The sequence below is a fragment of the Pleurodeles waltl genome, chromosome 4_2 (assembly GCF_031143425.1).
Source record: "Pleurodeles waltl isolate 20211129_DDA chromosome 4_2, aPleWal1.hap1.20221129, whole genome shotgun sequence".
Classification (NCBI taxonomy): Eukaryota; Metazoa; Chordata; class Amphibia; order Caudata; family Salamandridae; genus Pleurodeles; species Pleurodeles waltl.
Genome location: NC_090443.1, coordinates 439,543,977 through 439,561,787, shown reverse-complemented (window position 1 = coordinate 439,561,787; position 17,811 = coordinate 439,543,977). Strand labels below are relative to the sequence as shown.

General features: G+C 44.3%; 1 protein-coding gene across 2 annotated transcripts in view; it reads right to left on the bottom strand.

Moving 5' to 3' along the window:
• Window positions 1-3,240: 3,240 nt before the first annotated feature.
• Window positions 3,241-17,811, bottom strand: part of ADGRL1 (adhesion G protein-coupled receptor L1) — a 561,888-nt gene continuing 547,317 nt past the window's right edge. The window contains exons 20-23 of one of the 2 annotated variants that reach the window (XM_069231717.1): window positions 16,915-17,011; window positions 12,028-12,156; window positions 11,195-11,243; window positions 3,241-6,402 (exon numbers count right to left, since the gene is read on the bottom strand). In XM_069231717.1, coding sequence (XP_069087818.1) covers window positions 6,309-6,402; window positions 11,195-11,243; window positions 12,028-12,156; window positions 16,915-17,011 — 369 coding nt within the window. In that variant the 3' untranslated portion in view covers window positions 3,241-6,308. The remainder of the gene's footprint in view (window positions 6,403-11,194; window positions 11,244-12,027; window positions 12,157-16,914; window positions 17,012-17,811) is intronic. The other variant, XM_069231716.1, reaches the window with a different exon arrangement.

The window sequence follows — 17,811 nt, the reverse complement described above, 5'->3', positions numbered from 1 at the left end:
CCTCTGCTGGCATTTTAGAAGCATTAGACTATCAATAAATCTGGCTCAGTTTAAAGGAAGACTGTTCCGGTCAAAACTGGAATAAACACTTTGTGAGGAGCCCAATTCATTTCTACTGATCTCAATGATCATGGTGAAGGCGGCAGAGATGGAATGGCAAAGCAATTGGCGTCCGTGGGTCTAACCTCGGAGGGCTTACCAAATCGCCAAAGAGGGAGCCATGCGGGCAAGAGAAGAACAATTTAGATTCTCTGTGCGTTTTGTGCTTTGTGCATATTTTAATCTGCTTGCTTGGGCTGCACATCCTGAACCTTTCAGCCATTCCCCACTGGGGCACAGCGGATCTGAGGGATGGCAGGGCATTGGCGGCCAAGGTGGTATTCCCGTGAACAGCATTCCATCTCATCACCATTCTCTTGCATGGGGAAGCATGTGAAAGATTGCCTCCAACAGCTGATTTTTGCATCCTGCACAAAGTCTAAAGCCTCAGCGTGGCAACTACTGAAACACTGTCTTTCGAAAACAAATGTAGCCTTGTTGTTCAGGCGCTTCCTGATAACTGTGCTAAATTATCAGCAACAGCAGTTCATTATGGGCTCTGGGTGGATGAGCAGAGCAAGATGGCTACCACATGGCTGTTGCAAAAATAGAAAAAAAACATATTTTGGATTTACTCGTGGCTGATGTCTGTCAAAGCAGTGGCAACCAAATGCTACAGTAAGGAAATGTGAATGGTATGTGACTCTTGCACGTGTTTTAAAATTACAGTTTGTGGAGCCCAATGCTCTGGCACAAAGGGATTAAGATCTTTTAAAGACTCCCTGTTCATACGTTGGGTGTAACTTGAGCTGGATGCCAGCCACATGATCTGAAACAACAACACTGCATTTTAGCCATACGCCTTATACCAGACAATGTTTACTGATAAGGGGAAGTGTACCGGGTATATATTCCTAGAATGGACTGCATCCTCCCATAGTTCTTTATGAAGGGGTTTCATCCCAGAATCAAAGCAGAGGAAGGCAAAATGTATAGAGCTTCAAAGGCTTGACTCTGAATGGCCGAAGGAAATACGACAATAGAGCTGTCATAAGAAGTCAAATAGCTTTCAAGTGACACATTACACTTCTGTATTTAGGGAGGTGGAGTTCTGGCGACCAACTAGATCCTAGCCCTGCCTGAAACATGTTGAAATAAGTGGCATTTATTGGCCGTACTAGTAACTGAAAGGGTTCATAGCTGTAAAAGGAAAGGCATTGGACTGTTTGTTAGGTAAAACTCCAGGATGACAATAAGAGAAAGACTTAATTAATAAGAAACAAATTAGCTCAGTAGGTTAGAACACAGGTGTAATCTGCATGGATGCTGCAGATATGTGGTGGACTCCAGCCTGCTCAGTGTACCAAAGCCATCGTGAAATGAGATGAACCTGATCCACTCAGTGATTTTAATTTAGGGGTATTTCAAATAAGTCTAGCGCCATGGTGTACACAACAAAAACCATCCTAGCTTCTAAGAGAACAGCCCCGCTTCCCAGCATGCTTGTGCTGTAACTGACCCAGATGGAAACTAGGGGACCTTTCAGAGATGTACATATCACTTCTGAGAAGTAATTGACGATGGATCAGATCCAACAAAAGTTTTCGCTCTTCGCTTTTGGGGCTTCTTTTAAGCTCCTCTGAGGCACCAACTGCCTTGTAGTGGCTGCACCTTCCCTCCCTCATGTACTCTACCGCAGGCAAAGGGTAGGAGGATGGGGACCACAATGTTGGTTATCACATTGATACTGTCACTCTAATTGGATGAGGGGAGACATTTCATTTCATGTCATGGGTGAACAACACATTCCTAGAGTCAATCTGCAAAGCCCTTGAGATGCCAGAAGGTTTGGACGATGGCGCATAATCTGGACCGGGAGAGTAAAAACCAATAGGAAACGGCTATGAAAGAAGATGCACTATGGAATAAGAGTATGATGTCACTAACATCTATATTCCAGTACCTGCATGTAAAAATGTAGTGCCTGCGGACCAGTGTATTATGTATGCTCTTGACACAACTCATAACATCAGAAGATTCATTGTCCATTTAAATAGACGATACTTTAAGTGATTAAAAAATATATAATTTTTATAGCCTGATATTTCTGCTGTCTAGGAAATCGAACTTCAACAGTCAATTCAAAATATCAGTGCGGAATACTGAAATCCTAGCCGATCAGTGTTTTTTTTAGTTGCTGGTGCATGGAAAAAGAATGCATGTTTTTCTCAAAATTCTCTGCAGCTTCACCAAGCAACAGCTTTAGAAGAGTTGCAAATTTAGGAGAGATGCAAGCAGAACATTCATATCCCTGCTGTGCCTTACACGACTCTTTTCTGTGCTTCAACCAACGACACTAAGAGCGATAACTTTACCTTACATTATCTCTAGCTTGTTCTATAGCTATCCATAGCTATGAGCCACCTTTCAATATGTATGTCCCTGTCTTTTGTGGGACCTTCGCTTTCCCTATAACATATGATTGATGAGGTGCTGATGGCATAGTGTGATAGTGACGGGGGAATCCTAAGAATTACAGGAAATCAGGTTAGGAATCTCCACTTGGTTGCGAGCTGGACATTTGTGAGCTCTGCGCTAAACACTTAACATTAGCAAAGAAACCAAGTATCCTGCAAAGAACGGACCATGTGACCAACAAACTATTCCATAATCTACCCACATATGTTCCCAAAGCGTGACATGTCTCTCCCAACTCCTCGGAATAGCCTCCTCACTAGGCTTGGACTCCTATGCTTCTGATTGAGTCACACCTTCTGCCAAGGCACTATACTTTGGAACTCCCTGTTCGGATTACCCTTACCATCGAAACACGCACAGGGGAACTGGTTCTTAAAATCTCACCTACAACAGTGAGGCCACTCCTTCCCCCGGTGCAGGTTTAGTGCCAAGAAGTCACTGTGCCTGTAGTGTGGTGCATAATAAACTACTCATTCACCCTTTTCCTCCTCCTTTTTCACTAAGACCAAAAATCAAAACAGTAGGGGAAAATGAATAACAGTATCTTTGGGTCTTGCAGCAGGGACTCACCAGCTCTGCAGTGGCAGTGAGTGACCATGATGGACGGCACGCATGGACTTTCTGTTGGAGGTGGGTGGAGTATGTCAAAGGTCACAGAGAATCAATGCTAGTACATGGAATATATTACATACAAATTGTGCCAAAATGTTTTTTTCTTTTTTTGATCGTAAAAAAAGCCAGCTCCCCGTTATTCCTCAACTTTCCCACCTTTGACTCTGTGCTACCCATTGCTATGAGGGTGGAGGGTAACAGATGAAAGTCCCCTCCCTCTACCACCTCCACAGTTTCTCAAATAAAATCAGAAACAGAGCTGTCATCTTCCAGTGAGCGGATTTCAACGTTTCGTTGCCCTCCCCCCATTTTTATTTACAGTTTCACAACTTTGTTTTAATTCTTGGTCCCCCATACCTAGAAAGGAAATCTGCTAACAACCTATCCTCCTTTTCCCCAAGGAAGAGTCAGAGCAAAGTTGTGCTTCAAAGAGGGGGGTTGTTTTTGTTGTAAAAAGAAAACTGAAATGTTCAGTCCATTTTCAGGAGAGAGGGTTCGCGGAAACCCACCTAGGAAACTCCTCAATGTTCACGTCTTCCCCAACATTCAGGCCAGTCTAATAAAGAGGCCTTCTCCTCAACGCAGCTAAAACAGAAACCTCTAAGAAGTAACATTTTCCACACTGCCCGGGCAACTGCCCGTCATAGCTGCAGTGCATACATTTCATCACTAGAGGGCACAGTTTGAGACAGGAATACTTATAGCCAATTTTCTCTTTAGCAGGTACATATTTTATGTAACTAGTAGGAAAAGGGGCATACCCAAGCCAATTGTGGAACCACATCTTACATGTAACCACACCTTCTTGTCCATGACAAGAAAGGGCTAATCCAACAGTTATATTCTGGAAAGCAGAAAGAATGCATTAAGGAGAAACGGTGACCGACAGCACCTCCTGGATTAAACATTTTACCCCAGACCCCTTTCTTGTGCGATTACCAGCCTGGCCAGTGCCTAGAAACAGGCACAGATCTCAGAGGAGAAAGAGCGAGGCTGTGGAACAGGGCAAGGCGCTGCAACACTTGGGAAAAACCAATGAGGGCCATCACTGTTCACCAGAGAGAAGAAACTGCACGAGCTCCTGTTACTGCCATAACTCCTCCAAGACAATGTATATATAATTTTAAGAAAGTAACTGAAAACATAAAAGGAAACACATGTTTCTGATTTCCGGGAGTCTTTGTATATGCCATCTGGCATCACTATTTTCCAATCATTGAAATGTCTTTCGGAATCCACGTTTCACATTGGTTACATCTGTTTTCTCGTGTAGCAGTCACCATCTCTTCCCTTCCCAGGCAGCAAATTTCCTTCGGGTTACATCTCCTCTGTGTACACTACTTTTTAGTCCATTTCCTGATCTCTGTATCCTGAATTCCCTCTGGAAGTAATCTTCTTTCCCCATCCTGCTCTGTCTTTCCACTGATCAACAGACAAATACTGGAAGGTGAGCACCTTGTAATTAAACTGAGTTTCCACAAAACAGAGCCATTTTAGTTCTTTATAGATAAATAGGAGAAAAACAGCAATTTTTGGCAATCGCGACATAAAAGGAGCCACAGAGCCCAATTTCACCGCTCAGCCTCACAACGTGTGTCCAAGTCACTCACAGGAATAAAGTCTATAATAGCAACCCATTTCCAGGGTCCAAACTGGTTCAAGTCTGGGTTTCTATTGGTGAGATTCTGGTTTTGCATCCCTGTATCCTGGTTTCTCATTGGCTGCTGTCTGATTTTGTATCCCTGTATTCTGGTTTGCCAATGGCTGAAATCCAGTTTCCCACACCTGTGTCCAACATTTCTGTTGGGTACAATGTCCTTTCCTCCCTCCCTCCCTTCATCCCCAGGAAGTGTAGCCTCGTCAGTTTATCTCAACATCTGATTAGGTCAGGAATCTCTGGGCTGCGTGGCTCAAGGACAGAAGGGGCTTCAGAGGGCTGGGGGAGAAATGCAAATTAAGAGGCAGACAGAAAGCCACAGTGCACAGAGACCCTTCTGTTTCAAAGCAGCTTTTTCCTTGAACCTTTTCCCCTTCCCCCTCCCACTGTTCATTTTTGATTTAAACAATAACATTAACAGTAACTTTATAGTCCTTTTTCTTGTGGACTTCTCCATCTCTCCTTCCTCTTCTTTCATGGACGTATTTCCCAGAAATAATAGCCCTCTCTTCTTTGTGCTTTTCTTCCCGCCATCCCGCCCCTTGGCCAGAGGTTGATGTTGGCATCAAACCCTGTCCCCAAACTGGGTGTCTATATCTCTGCTAGTGTGTGCGTTACCTTCCACTTTCTAAATTGTTTCTTCCAAAAAATAAGGCGGCATTCTTCTCTTTGCTATTTCCTCCCTCTGTCCTCCTCCCCCGCCCACCCCTACCTTTAACCCAAGACCCCTCCCCACCTCACTTCCCTTGACTCAAAAATAAAAGCTCAGGCATGAACAAGGGCCCCCCGTTCCCTACTTTGGGGGAGAGGGGTCAGGGATTTCGATTTTCAGGAGAGTTCAAAGGTTCATTCCCTGTGAGCTCAGAGGCTGGTGACGAGCTGCATTTGGCCCTCACCTTCGGACATTGTTCCTTCCAGCCCTGCCTGCACCAGGTAGCCCTCGTTGCCCGGTCTTTGCACCTGGTAGTACCCTTGGAGCTGACTCCGGGGAACAAGGCTGGGCCGGTTGGTGTAGTAGATCTCACTGAGGGCAGGAGGGCGGGGTAACACTTCCCCCACCATCACCACAGCTGCTTCAGGGCTGCTGTCAGGGTAAGGTGAGTCCCTCAGGTTGGTCATGCTCGTATATAGGGAGTCTCTGTTGGGGGAGGTGGCTTGGCCATCAGCCGCCTCCGTCAGGTCCGCTGTGCAGCTCTCAGACTCCTCCAGATCGCTCTGGTACAGAATGGACTGAGCTCTCTGAAGCAGCAGAGGCTCTTCTAGAGCTTTGTACATGAGTTCGATCTCTGTGTTCTCTTCGTGGGTCAGGGAAGGGGCGTCAGGGACAATGGCATCGTCCTCACTACTGGCGCCCCCTCCATTAGAGGTGGCAGCAGGCTCACCTGCCCCGTGGCCACGTGTGGTAGTGCCAGCACCACGCAGATTGTTGTGCACCAGTTCAGAGATGATCATCTTTTCGAAGGCAGCAGCATCGGCCAGGTTGCGGCGGCAGTCGGCCATCTTGCCTCCATCCGGGGGAAAGTCACCACTGCGGAGGGAGTAGCTGTTGTTGAAGTTGCCGTTGAGTGGGAGGGTATCCATGCCACAATTGTCCCGGTTGCTGGTCAGGGCGTGCTCTAGAAGAAGGAAGAAATATAGAGAGAGGAATCATATTGGAATGATATGAAGGAGGTCAGAGCAAAGCCCCACATCAAGGGGAAATGCACAACACCCTACATAGTACCGGAACGAAGAAAAACTAAGAACATTTTTGTTGCAGTAGGGAGCAGTTGAATGGAGGATTAAAGGAGCCTACACATTGTATGTAAAACATTCTAGTCAACAAATAATAACTTAATTGCATTATACCAAGAAATGCTCATGTAAGGCAACAACAATATGCTGGAACTGATATCAGACATTGGGTGCAATGACTCCCCTTTAGTATTTGAGGAAGCCATATGAAAGTTTTAAATTTCCTCTTAGTTCTTGCCTAAACCCTACACATTGCACTGGATTGTCGATCATCTCTCAGTAATGAAAAACATGAAAATACCGTGCCATTGTCACCTGCGCATTTTGCTCGCATAACTTCATGCCATTTCCTTGGTCCATAGAGCATCTATGAAAAAACTCTACCTCTGCAGATCTCCCTTTTTATACCCTGGGGCCAAATATCCCCAACAGAAATACCTGTGCCTCCCTCCTATACTTTTGTTCAGAGTTTTTGACACCCAAGAACATTATTTCTGTCAGTGCACTGTGGTGACCCTGTCCGGTCCTTCTGTATATGGCTGTATGCCAGAGTATCAAGCACAAAAATACAAAAATATGCTGCAAACATAGTGCAGCCAGAGTATCAACTATCACAATATTGTGAACCAAATATAGATTTACTACTCTTAACTACAAATCTACATAACCTGAAGATGTCAAGGTACACAGATTTGGAGTTAATAATAGTAAATCTATACTGACCTATTTATACTAACCTTGTGAAATTGTGCAGGTCGATATTCTGACTACAAAAATTTTGTGGAGCAATAGTTAAAGCACAATATTCGGGTGGAATAGCTCGTAGAGACTAGTATCTTTTTCTGACGAGTTGCTTTACTCCGTCCAGGCTCGCGTTTACTAGATGAATGTGTTGGCTTCCGTCACATCAACAGCCTTATCTATTCTTAGGCCTCAGTAACAGTCTCACTTATTTTCAAGTTACAGGGATTACAATAGTCTTTTTGAGATTTTCACTTGAAACCACGAGGTTTCTGAAGTTAATCTACAACAGATGGATTGGTATACCTTCCTCGAAGAGATAATACCGTGCCAAATGGTGGTTATAACTGACCTGTCTCAATCCTAAGGGTTATCAGGTAGAAGATGGGCTGTTCAGTAGCAGAAGCATATCAATTTACAGAGCGTAGAGAAGACTGCCAACACACATGCCAAGCCCACACAATGAGCCCAAGATGGCTTCACTTCAGAGTAGCAGCCCTCCCACTTTGCTCCACAAACACATCTGGTGGAAGCTCTTGCACTTCCTTGGAGTCCTCTATTCGGCCTTTCGTATCTCATCTCTCTCTTCATATTTAGGCCTTTGCATCTCCCTTCCACTGGGCTTCTCCACCCACAATTAAGGGCACTGCTTTGTAGATGCTGCATGTTTTCTCTCTCTTGAAGATGGTTACATGCCCGCTCACTGTCACCACTTCCTCTTGGCATCACTGAATGCCATCTACAAAGAGGCAAACCTTCCCCTTCCAATCAAATATACAGGGAGTGCAGAATTATTAGGCAAGTTGTATTTTTGAGGATTAATTTTATTATTGAACAACAACCATGTTCTCAATGAACCCAAAAAACTCATTAATATCAAAGCTGAATATTTTTGGAAGTAGTTTTTAGTTTGTTTTTAGTTTTAGCTATGTTAGGGGGATATCTGTGTGTGCAGGTGACTATTACTGTGCATAATTATTAGGCAACTTAACAACAAAAAAAATATATACCCATTTCAATTATTTATTATTACCAGTGAAACCAATATAACATCTCAACATTCACAAATATACATTTCTGACATTCAAAAACAAAACAAAAACAAATCAGTGACCAATATAGCCACCTTTCTTTGCAAGGACACTCAAAAGCCTGCCATCCATGGATTCTGTCAGTGTTTTGATCTGTTCACCATCAACATTGCGTGCAGCAGCAACCACAGCCTCCCAGACACTGTTCAGAGAGGTGTACCGTTTTCCCTCCTTGTAAATCTCACATTTGATGATGGACCACAGGTTCTCAATGGGGTTCAGATCAGGTGAACAAGGAGGCCATGTCATTAGATTTCCTTCTTTTATACCCTTTCTTGCCAGCCACGCTGTGGAGTACTTGGACGCGTGTGATGGAGCATTGTCCTGCATGAAAATCATGTTTTTCTTGAAGGATGCAGACTGCTTCCTGTACCACTGCTTGAAGAAGGTGTCTTCCAGGAACTGGCAGTAGGACTGGGAGTTGAGCTTGACTCCATCCTCAACCCGAAAAGGCCCCACAAGCTCATCTTTGATGATACCAGCCCAAACCAGTACTCCACCTCCACCTTGCTGGCGTCTGAGTCGGACTGGAGCTCTCTGCCCTTTACCAATCCAGCCACGGGCCCATCCATCTGGCCCATCAAGACTCACTCTCATTTCATCAGTCCATAAAACCTTAGAAAAATCAGTCTTGAGATATTTATTGGCCCAGTCTTGACGTTTCAGCTTGTGTGTCTTGTTCAGTGGTGGTCGTCTTTCAGCCTTTCTTACCTTGGCCATGTCTCTGAGTATTGCACACCTTGTGCTTTTGGGCACTCCAGTGATGTTGCAGCTCTGAAATATGGCCAAACTGGTGGCAAGTGGCATCGTGGCAGCTGCACGCTTGACTTTTCTCAGTTCATGGGCAGTTATTTTGCGCCTTGGTTTTTCCACACGCTTCTTGCGACCCTGTTGACTATTTTGAATGAAACGCTTGATTGTTCGATGATCACGCTTCAGAAGCTTTGCAATTTTAAGAGTGCTGCATCCCTCTGCAAGATATCTCACTATTTTTGACTTTTCTGAGCCTGTCAAGTCCTTCTTTTGACCCATTTTGCCAAAGGAAAGGAAGTTGCCTAATAATTATGCACACCTGATATAGGGTGTTGATGTCATTAGACCACACCCCTTCTCATTACAGAGATGCACATCACCTAATATGCTTAATTGGTAGTAGGCTTTCGAGCCTATACAGCTTGGAGTAAGACAACATGCATAAAGAGGATGATGTGGTCAAAATACTTATTTGCCTAATAATTCTGCACTCCCTGTAGTGGCATATGGAGGCAATAGGGAGAAAAGGATAATTCCTGACCCAGTGGCACCATTCTCTCCAGTCTTCTGAACTTTCTGCCTCCTATTACTTTGTCAGTTCTGGCTCGTCACCCTGCAGCCCTCAGCTAGGTTGCTTGGCCACCTTTACAGCCTTCTATGTAGAACAACACCAGAGACCCTGATGAGGCCTAAGTTGCCCACATCCGTCCCTCTCCTTTCATCGGGTCTTAGAATACGGCTTCAGATGCATCTATATGATATGTCTAGCAATACTTCATGCTGCCTTAGATTCTGTCACTAGGTGATTGCACCAGTTTTGATTTCTTACATTTTATCTTAATTATCCCCTTATCAGCGTCAACATTACTGGCCTATAATTGCCCTCGCCCATATTTCCATTTTACTAGGTTATCACAACATTGTCTCTTTTGTAGTCCTCAACTACTAGCATGTCTGCTTGAGAAGCTGAACTAGGTTGTCGGTGGTGTTTCTACTATGAACTATGCTCTTGTATTATTTTATGATTTACGCTGTTCAACTACATCATCTTGGATCCATTTAATCAAGTAAATCCTTTCACAACTTTTTGCCTCCCATTTGAAGCATTTTCAGCGGAACTTTGGGCAAGCGTCAAAACATTGTACTGTGTACACTTCACGGACATAGTTGGTAAATAACCTGGCCATTCCTGCTTTCCACCACAAACCTTTCTGCATCCCTTTCATGCGTACAACTCAACTCTTCTATCCCCTAGCTAATGTATCAAAAACTTGCTTTATTTTCTTTCAGCTTGTCACTGTTTTCATAATGCTTGGTACATAGCTCACTTACACTCCTTCCCATCAACCACCACTCTACTTTTGGTACTCTGCCCTAAATTTACTGCAGTATTTCTCTAGCTTGAGAGTCTGAATTGTTTCTTACGAATCTCTTTAACTTTGTTTGTTTCCTCTACTCTACTGAACCACTCCTCCCTGCGCGCACCTCTGACATAGCACCATTTTTTGTAAAGTTGACTTTCTTAACATCCACTTGCATTGGCTTAGTATGGACTGACTTGGATACTACACTACAGGGTAACTGGGTCATGTACCCCAATACATGCGGGCTCCAGAAGTCAGATACTCCATTACTAGTATTACGAGGCACTATTCTCTGTTAATCCCAGGCCTCATACTCCATTACTACCAAGCTGTATTTCCCATACCTTTGCTGTGAGGAGCCATACCTCATTAATACCAGTCTTTTATATCCAATCACGACCAACCTATGTACCCATTTACTCGTATTGCTTATTTAAAGCACGGGGAACGGATCCAAGAAATTTGAGCTGTAATTTGCCAGAATTGATACAGAGCTCCAATAACGGTCCATTAGGTGACGGTGGAGACGGAGATGTACGGAACTCTGATAGTACTAGTAACTCAATGCACAAATGAGCCTTACACGGAGAAGATATGCCCGTCGTCACAGAGATTGCCAGTCTTCTTCTACTGCTATTTCCAACCTTGCTCTACCTCACTTCTCAGTTTCTGCCCTCTCCCCTCCCAACCCCAGCCTGTCCAACTAGCAAGGAAGGAAACATTACTGCGCAATGGAACTGGAAAGGAGGGACGTACTGGACTCTCGGAAGCTCCCTGTCACAGGTCCGGTGGTAAGGAAAGGAGGAAGACAGAGAGAGAGAGAAAAACAAAGAAAAGAGACAAGAGGTTAGCATGAGGCAGAAGAAGCACAATTTTAGGTAACACATGTGCAGGCAGAGGCCTGGCTTCTAGACACCCTGACATGCAAACCCTTTGGTGCCATAACTCTCAACAATAGAGGGCATCTAACCCCTCTCAACTGCCACTATATTTCTCCTAGAACAATCAGAAATACCTTCCCATTCTGGCTTTTTACTTCCTCAAAAGATAATATCCATTAACACACCTCTTCAGCAATCGACGGTTGATCCCTAAGCCTGGACCGTCTCCCACTACAGGCTCTGCTGCAGGTGCCCATTCAATTCTTGCCGAATGATATAGATAGGGCCCCCACTTCTTCCACCTTGCGCTCAGCCTGGGGTGGATCTAGCCCATGAGGTTCCTCCCCTGTGTATGTTGTAGGTATGAGATGTTTGCTGCACCTGCTACCTCCTTTCCCTACACACATCTCTCTTCTATAGCCTTTCTGTACAGTTATTGAAAGGCTCCTTTGTGAGAGATAGGGGTGCTTGCTTGAACTTATAAGCTCATGCCCTACATTGGTAAATGTATTAACAGGACATATATTTTACAGATGTTGCTTAACAGCAAGTGAGATTCCCCTTTACAAGGGAGTTTGGTAGAAGTGTCAATCATGGAGGTGATGCATGAGACTGGTTGGCCTACATGGCTGAGGAGGGCATTGGTGGTGGGCATAACACAAGACTGGATTCTGTACCTGGGGAGTTGAAGACTGGAGGTGAAGACGGGTTGAATCCCACCGACTCAGCGATCAGAGTGTTGTAAGGGCTGGTCCCGCTACGAGTCTGCAACACTGGGTTGGTCAGGAGATGATTACCCATGGTTCCTAGAGGGGGGAAAAGACAGCAAAAGAGGATATCTCTATTGCTTTTGTCTAGTACTGAAAAAATACATGTTATTCTTCCAGAGTGGTAGATCGATGTGCAACAAGCATAATTATCGTGTGGCTGAATAATCACACAGGGCTGGCACTGGTCTCAAGACACTTGGGAAGACCATGAAAGTGGTCTGCACAAGGAAAGTTGTCCAAAGCCTTTTTTATCCGATCTTTTCGGTTAAGATGAGCGAGCTTCCAGAATGTTACAGTTCACTTCTAGTTACACAGTGCAGGGAGCCCAAGGTTCCAGAACGTCACACTCCTTAATAACTGTACGAGCCTTCCTCCCAACTGACATGGTCACTTGCAACAGTGCCTCAAGATGACAATGGAATTAGTGTGAATTTAGGGAAGCACGGATCGGGCTCAATGGAGGGTGGTACAGTATTTGTGCAGGTCACTGTGGGACAGGAACTCGCCATCTAGGGTGAATGTGAACTACAGTTGCCCCATTTTGCTACAGTACAATCTCAGCCACAAATGCAAAGGGCATTACAAGCAAGACCTGCAATTTCTGCAATATTTGTACACATGTAAAACCTAAAGAAGCTTGGCTAGCCAGACACCAGAAGTCCTAAATTATTAATTTCCTCTACTAGTTAGATATACCTTTCCTCTTTTTTTGTGCACACCAGGAATGCAATAATTTGCTTTACACTGTAAGTCATGAGTTTACTTAATTGCCTGTTGCAGGAATATTAAAAACTTTAAGCTCAGTTACACCTTTGATAAAAGAGGCTTTGCTTGGTTAAGAGACTTCTCTGTGATTGGACTAGGGACTTATAGTCAACGTAGTGGCTCATTATAGTCTCATAGACCAATGCTGAAGGTTATATCAGTTGTTAAAGTCCCTCAAACCGAGCTGTAGGCTCGAGCTGGGGGCAAGAGCCTAAAGGGAGGGACAGAGCATTTAACAACTGATAAAGCCCGAGGCAGAAGGTTTATAAGGCTATTAGAACATTCCACCCACTGAGGGTATAATGTTCTAAATCTAAAAAGGAAAAACAAAAAGATAAACATTAGACTGTTGGGGCAGAAAGCGTATATCAGCTATTATTAGCTGAGTCACTTCATAGTCTTCAGTGGAGCTCCCAACATTCCAATCTTCTAATATTCATTACCACTGCATTTGGCATGCATATAGTGTATAACAAATGATCAATGAGTTAATAATGGATTGCATGAGCCCCTCTGCACAGTGTTGCAAGTTACATCACTATAAGGTTGGATTGGTTGATGTCAGGTGGGAGGGGCTGCTAAGGGGTAGCGATAGTTTACTTATGCCAGAGTGTCCTTAATGTACTGGTATGATGCACAACTGCTGGTTATGTTAGTGGGCAGCTTTCAGAATGTGAAGTAGTGAAGTGAGTTTGTGGAGAGGTTGTCATGCTGGAAAGATACTGGGAAATGTTTGCCAAAAATCGCTAAATGTTTCTGGTGAACCAGTGGTATGTGATGTCTGGTAGAGGCTCCATAAGGGACAGCTCTGCAAGTAGACTTTGGTTAGAGGTGAGTGCTATGGTGCTCATTGCAAGCTACATATGATAGTGGACAGAGCTGGATAATGGATATTTGGTGAGACACAGTCTTGTAGGGTGCTATTGAGATGTGTCTGAATGTTGGGTACAAATTAGTAGGTAAATGGTGAGATGCCGCTAAATGTAGGTGAAAGTTTGGGAATGTTCACCCTAACAATCTACAGAGCAGTAGCTGACCTCTCTTTTCTGAGAAAGCTCCATGAGAAGACTGCCACATCTCGAATTCTAGCCCACATTATTGAATCTGTTGAGCACATTGTAGTCTGATCCTGCCCTTGACCAGCACTGAATCAGCTAGACCTCAGACACTAGATGGCACACCTACCATTCTGGATGAGGGCAACACCTGCCCATTGATAACACTGGATCTCATGGTGGCATTTCACACCATCAATGGCAATTAACTAGAGTATACACTATCAGGGAGAATGGGTTTTGTTAGAAAGATTCAAATGGCCCAACTGTTTCTCTCTTTTGAATCACCTTCACTCCATTCATGGGCATTCTGCAAGTCTCATTTCTTTTGGGCCTCCTGTTGAACTTATATATAGAGGCCCCTAATACTAGGTGAAAGGACTTAAACAGCTCTTTTTGTCAGTACAATAATGCTATGCAGCTGCATCTGAGAGTGTTGCATCCAGCCAGCATTACCCACTTGAAAACAGCCCTAAATAAACTAAATATCAGGACGAGAACATTCTTTTTAAAAACGTATCCTGCTAAAACTGAGTTTATACTTCTCCAGTGACACCCCCAGCAGACCAAGAATGTCTCAAGACCTTATCTTCTCTGTGGATCGCTTTCTTCCTAGTTTCTTACACCAAATCTTTCGGGGTTAGAAACATGGGTAGCTCCTTCGCCAGCAGCTGCCAAACTTCTACACTATAACGTCAATAAACTATGTTTATTATCGTTGTAGTGTAGAAGGGTAGTGTAGGAGTGCTCAGCATTCCCCCTCAGTACGCATGTAAGTTTGGCTGTCCATCTCAGGCCGGCCAAACATACATGCGCACTAAGCTCTGTCCAACCTGGCCAGTAGTGCCAGGTTGGAGAGAGCGGGCAGACCCTCAAGGTCTGCCTAGGAGCGCAGATGCTGGGCGCTCCAACCAATCCGAACGCTGCTGTCATGCTGCCAGCAGTATGACAGCAGCGTTCAGATTGACCGCAGGGCAGGCTGGGAGCCTGTGCCTGTGGCAAAGGAAAGAGGAGTGGTGTAGGCGGCGGCGGGGCATTCAGATAATGTTTTTTGTTTAATTATAAATTTTTCTTCACTTGATATTGGACTGATATAGCCTCAGTTAAGAAACCCGAGCTGTAAACTAAGCCTTCAACCTACCTAGCACCCACGCGGTGGAACATGAACCAGAATATAACAAACTGAACCTGGCCTTCCAGGCATTCAGAAGCAAGTTGAAGACTCATGTCTTCAGACTTTACTTTTCAAACTCACTATCCTCTCTGTCTTAACCTTGTTTCATCTATTAAACTTGCTACTTAAATGTTATCTATTGGTGCTGCACTTATTATAAAGCTCTCCCCTGCAGATAGGTTTGTGCTAGTAAAGTGTTGGAGAGACATTAATTATTAGATGTCAGTCGGTCACGTGCTGTTAAGATGCTGGTGAATTTTAGAGATAAATTGGTAGGTGCTAGCGAGATGTGGAAGAATCTTAGATACAGTCTGATAGGTGCAGGTGAGACAATGCATAAAGATAGAGTGCTGGTGAGATATTTGTGAATCTAAGACATACAGGTTGGCGCTGGATGTGAAGTTTGTGGTTGTTACAGAAAGGTTGGTAGGCACTTGCGAGAACTTACATAACTTTAGAGACAGGTGATTCGGGTAAGGCAGGATGGTTTTGAAGGTGACTGGAACACTGGTAGGGTGCAAGTGAGGGAGGCTGACAGCTAGTGGAATGCCACTGCCAATTGGTAGGCTGCCAGTGATATTTGGCAAAATATTGGAAGGCCTGTGGATAGGCAGACAAGGAGATAAAGGGGGTTATTACAACTTTGGAGGAGGTGTTAATCCGTCCCAAAAGTGACGGTAAAGTGACGGATATACCACCAGCCGTATTACCAGTCCATTATATCCTATGGAACTCGTAATACGGCTGGTGGTAAATCCGTCACTTTACCGTCACTTTTGGGACGGATTAACACCTCCTCCAAAGTTGTAATAACCCCCAATGTATCTTGCTGAGGGTCAGTAAGAGGTCAGCACAAAAAGGGGCAAAAGCCAAGCTGTGATTGAAAGTATTACTGTGGAATAAGAAAATAAGGAAAGAGATCGAGTTATCTTGGATATTCAAGTGGTTTTCGCTGCAACCTTGACCGCTGTCATGATTGTTGGCACCCTAGGTGAACTGAAATTATGCTTGCTCCCACCCAACAATAGGATTACAGCAAATCTTAAACTGAAAATATTTTTAAACCAATTTATTAACTACACTGACACCCTCATGGAAACAAAACAATGTTTTGGGAACCAATGTTTTAGGATTAAACTCTTTTCAGGACTTACTTTCTTCCTTTGGTTCAACACTTGGACCCCTCCCCTAATTGCTTCTTATTCCATTATAGATTATATGGAGCAGTCCTTCTCAATTCGAGATGCTACTTAAATGAGCATAGGATGCCGCCCCTTTGAGCTCAACAGCAGCATGCCAAGTGCTCGGAATATTTGGACATGGCCATGCTGAATAACACTTATCCGGGATCATGTGTGGCTGGCTGTGTATGAACTAAAGGGATGTTACGGGATCTGAAAGGCTTTGTTTCGGCCCCTTTTGACACTTACTTTGACAGTAAGAAGAAGGGCTCTTGGAGTCTTCCTCTGATCTGCGAGGTTTGTGGGAAATCCGTTTGGTGCTTTTTCAATCTATTGAGTTTGCTGAATGCGGTGGTGGGCGTGCTTAGGTTCACGGACAGCTATAGTTATGCATATCTGTGAAATATATTGTGAACTTTTGACAACCACAATTTGACCACATTTTTGACCACACTTTTGATGCTGGGGTGCTCCTTTGCTCTGCCTTAGCGTGGCAAAGTGTAATCTGATCATCTTCAGATGTGGGTGAAGACCCTTAACCGCATTCTCCAGGACTTTGGATGAAGACTGCGTGTAGAAGGCCAGCAGTGGGAAGTAGAAAAGGGACCACGCTACTCACCACGGTTCAATGTCGGCGTGCTGGTGATATCACCGGCCATGAAGGAGGACTCGGTCTGCTTCCGAACGGTGTCATTCCACATTCGTCTGATTCGACTCTGTGGGCATTAAAAAACAATCATGAGACGAGCCGGAGTCGCTCGTGCCAAGCAGGCTCCTATTAATACAAGAAGCTGTTCCTGAAGGACACCCCAGAATCCTGACCAGGCGTCTCTTCTAGTACGTGTGGTCACATCCCCAGACATTCAGTCAGCACACATGGCCCCTGCTTTATCTTCCAGTATAATATTCACTTTTCTCGCTAATGGTGTGGCTAAGTACATCTCTAATCTGGAGTAAATACTGTCTGGTCAGGTGTTGCATTTCACTAGATCAGATGAAAAGAAGCAAAGCTCTCCAAGTTAGACAAGACTCAGCAATACTGACGGCAGCGATGCCACATACTAGGCCTCTGCTACAGAGATCTATGCCCGGCATCAGTTACACCTGAAACAGAGTGTAAAAATATATTATTCAAAAATACCTACTGCAAAATGTACGCTGCTAAAATATCGACCTTGCATACATACCACTTTACAAAACGCTGACCTGTATTTTTCCTGAACACAGCCAGACTGACAACCCACATATCTTAAGGCTGGGGTAATATACTTTTTCAGCTCAAGTCCCCGCATATTTCCGGGAAAGAGTCTGATGGTGGTATTTTGGTGCAGGTCGGAAATTTTGTAGAGATCTATTTATTTAATGTTGAAATTTCTCTGTATCATGAATTCTGTGCTTTGGCAAAAGACTGCAGAACCAAAACATGTTTGGGGACGGGAAGTAGTACAACAGGAGTGCTCTCTTACGTACTCCTGCATGTGCACAGCAAAGTGGCCACATTCCCTTTCGTTTGTAC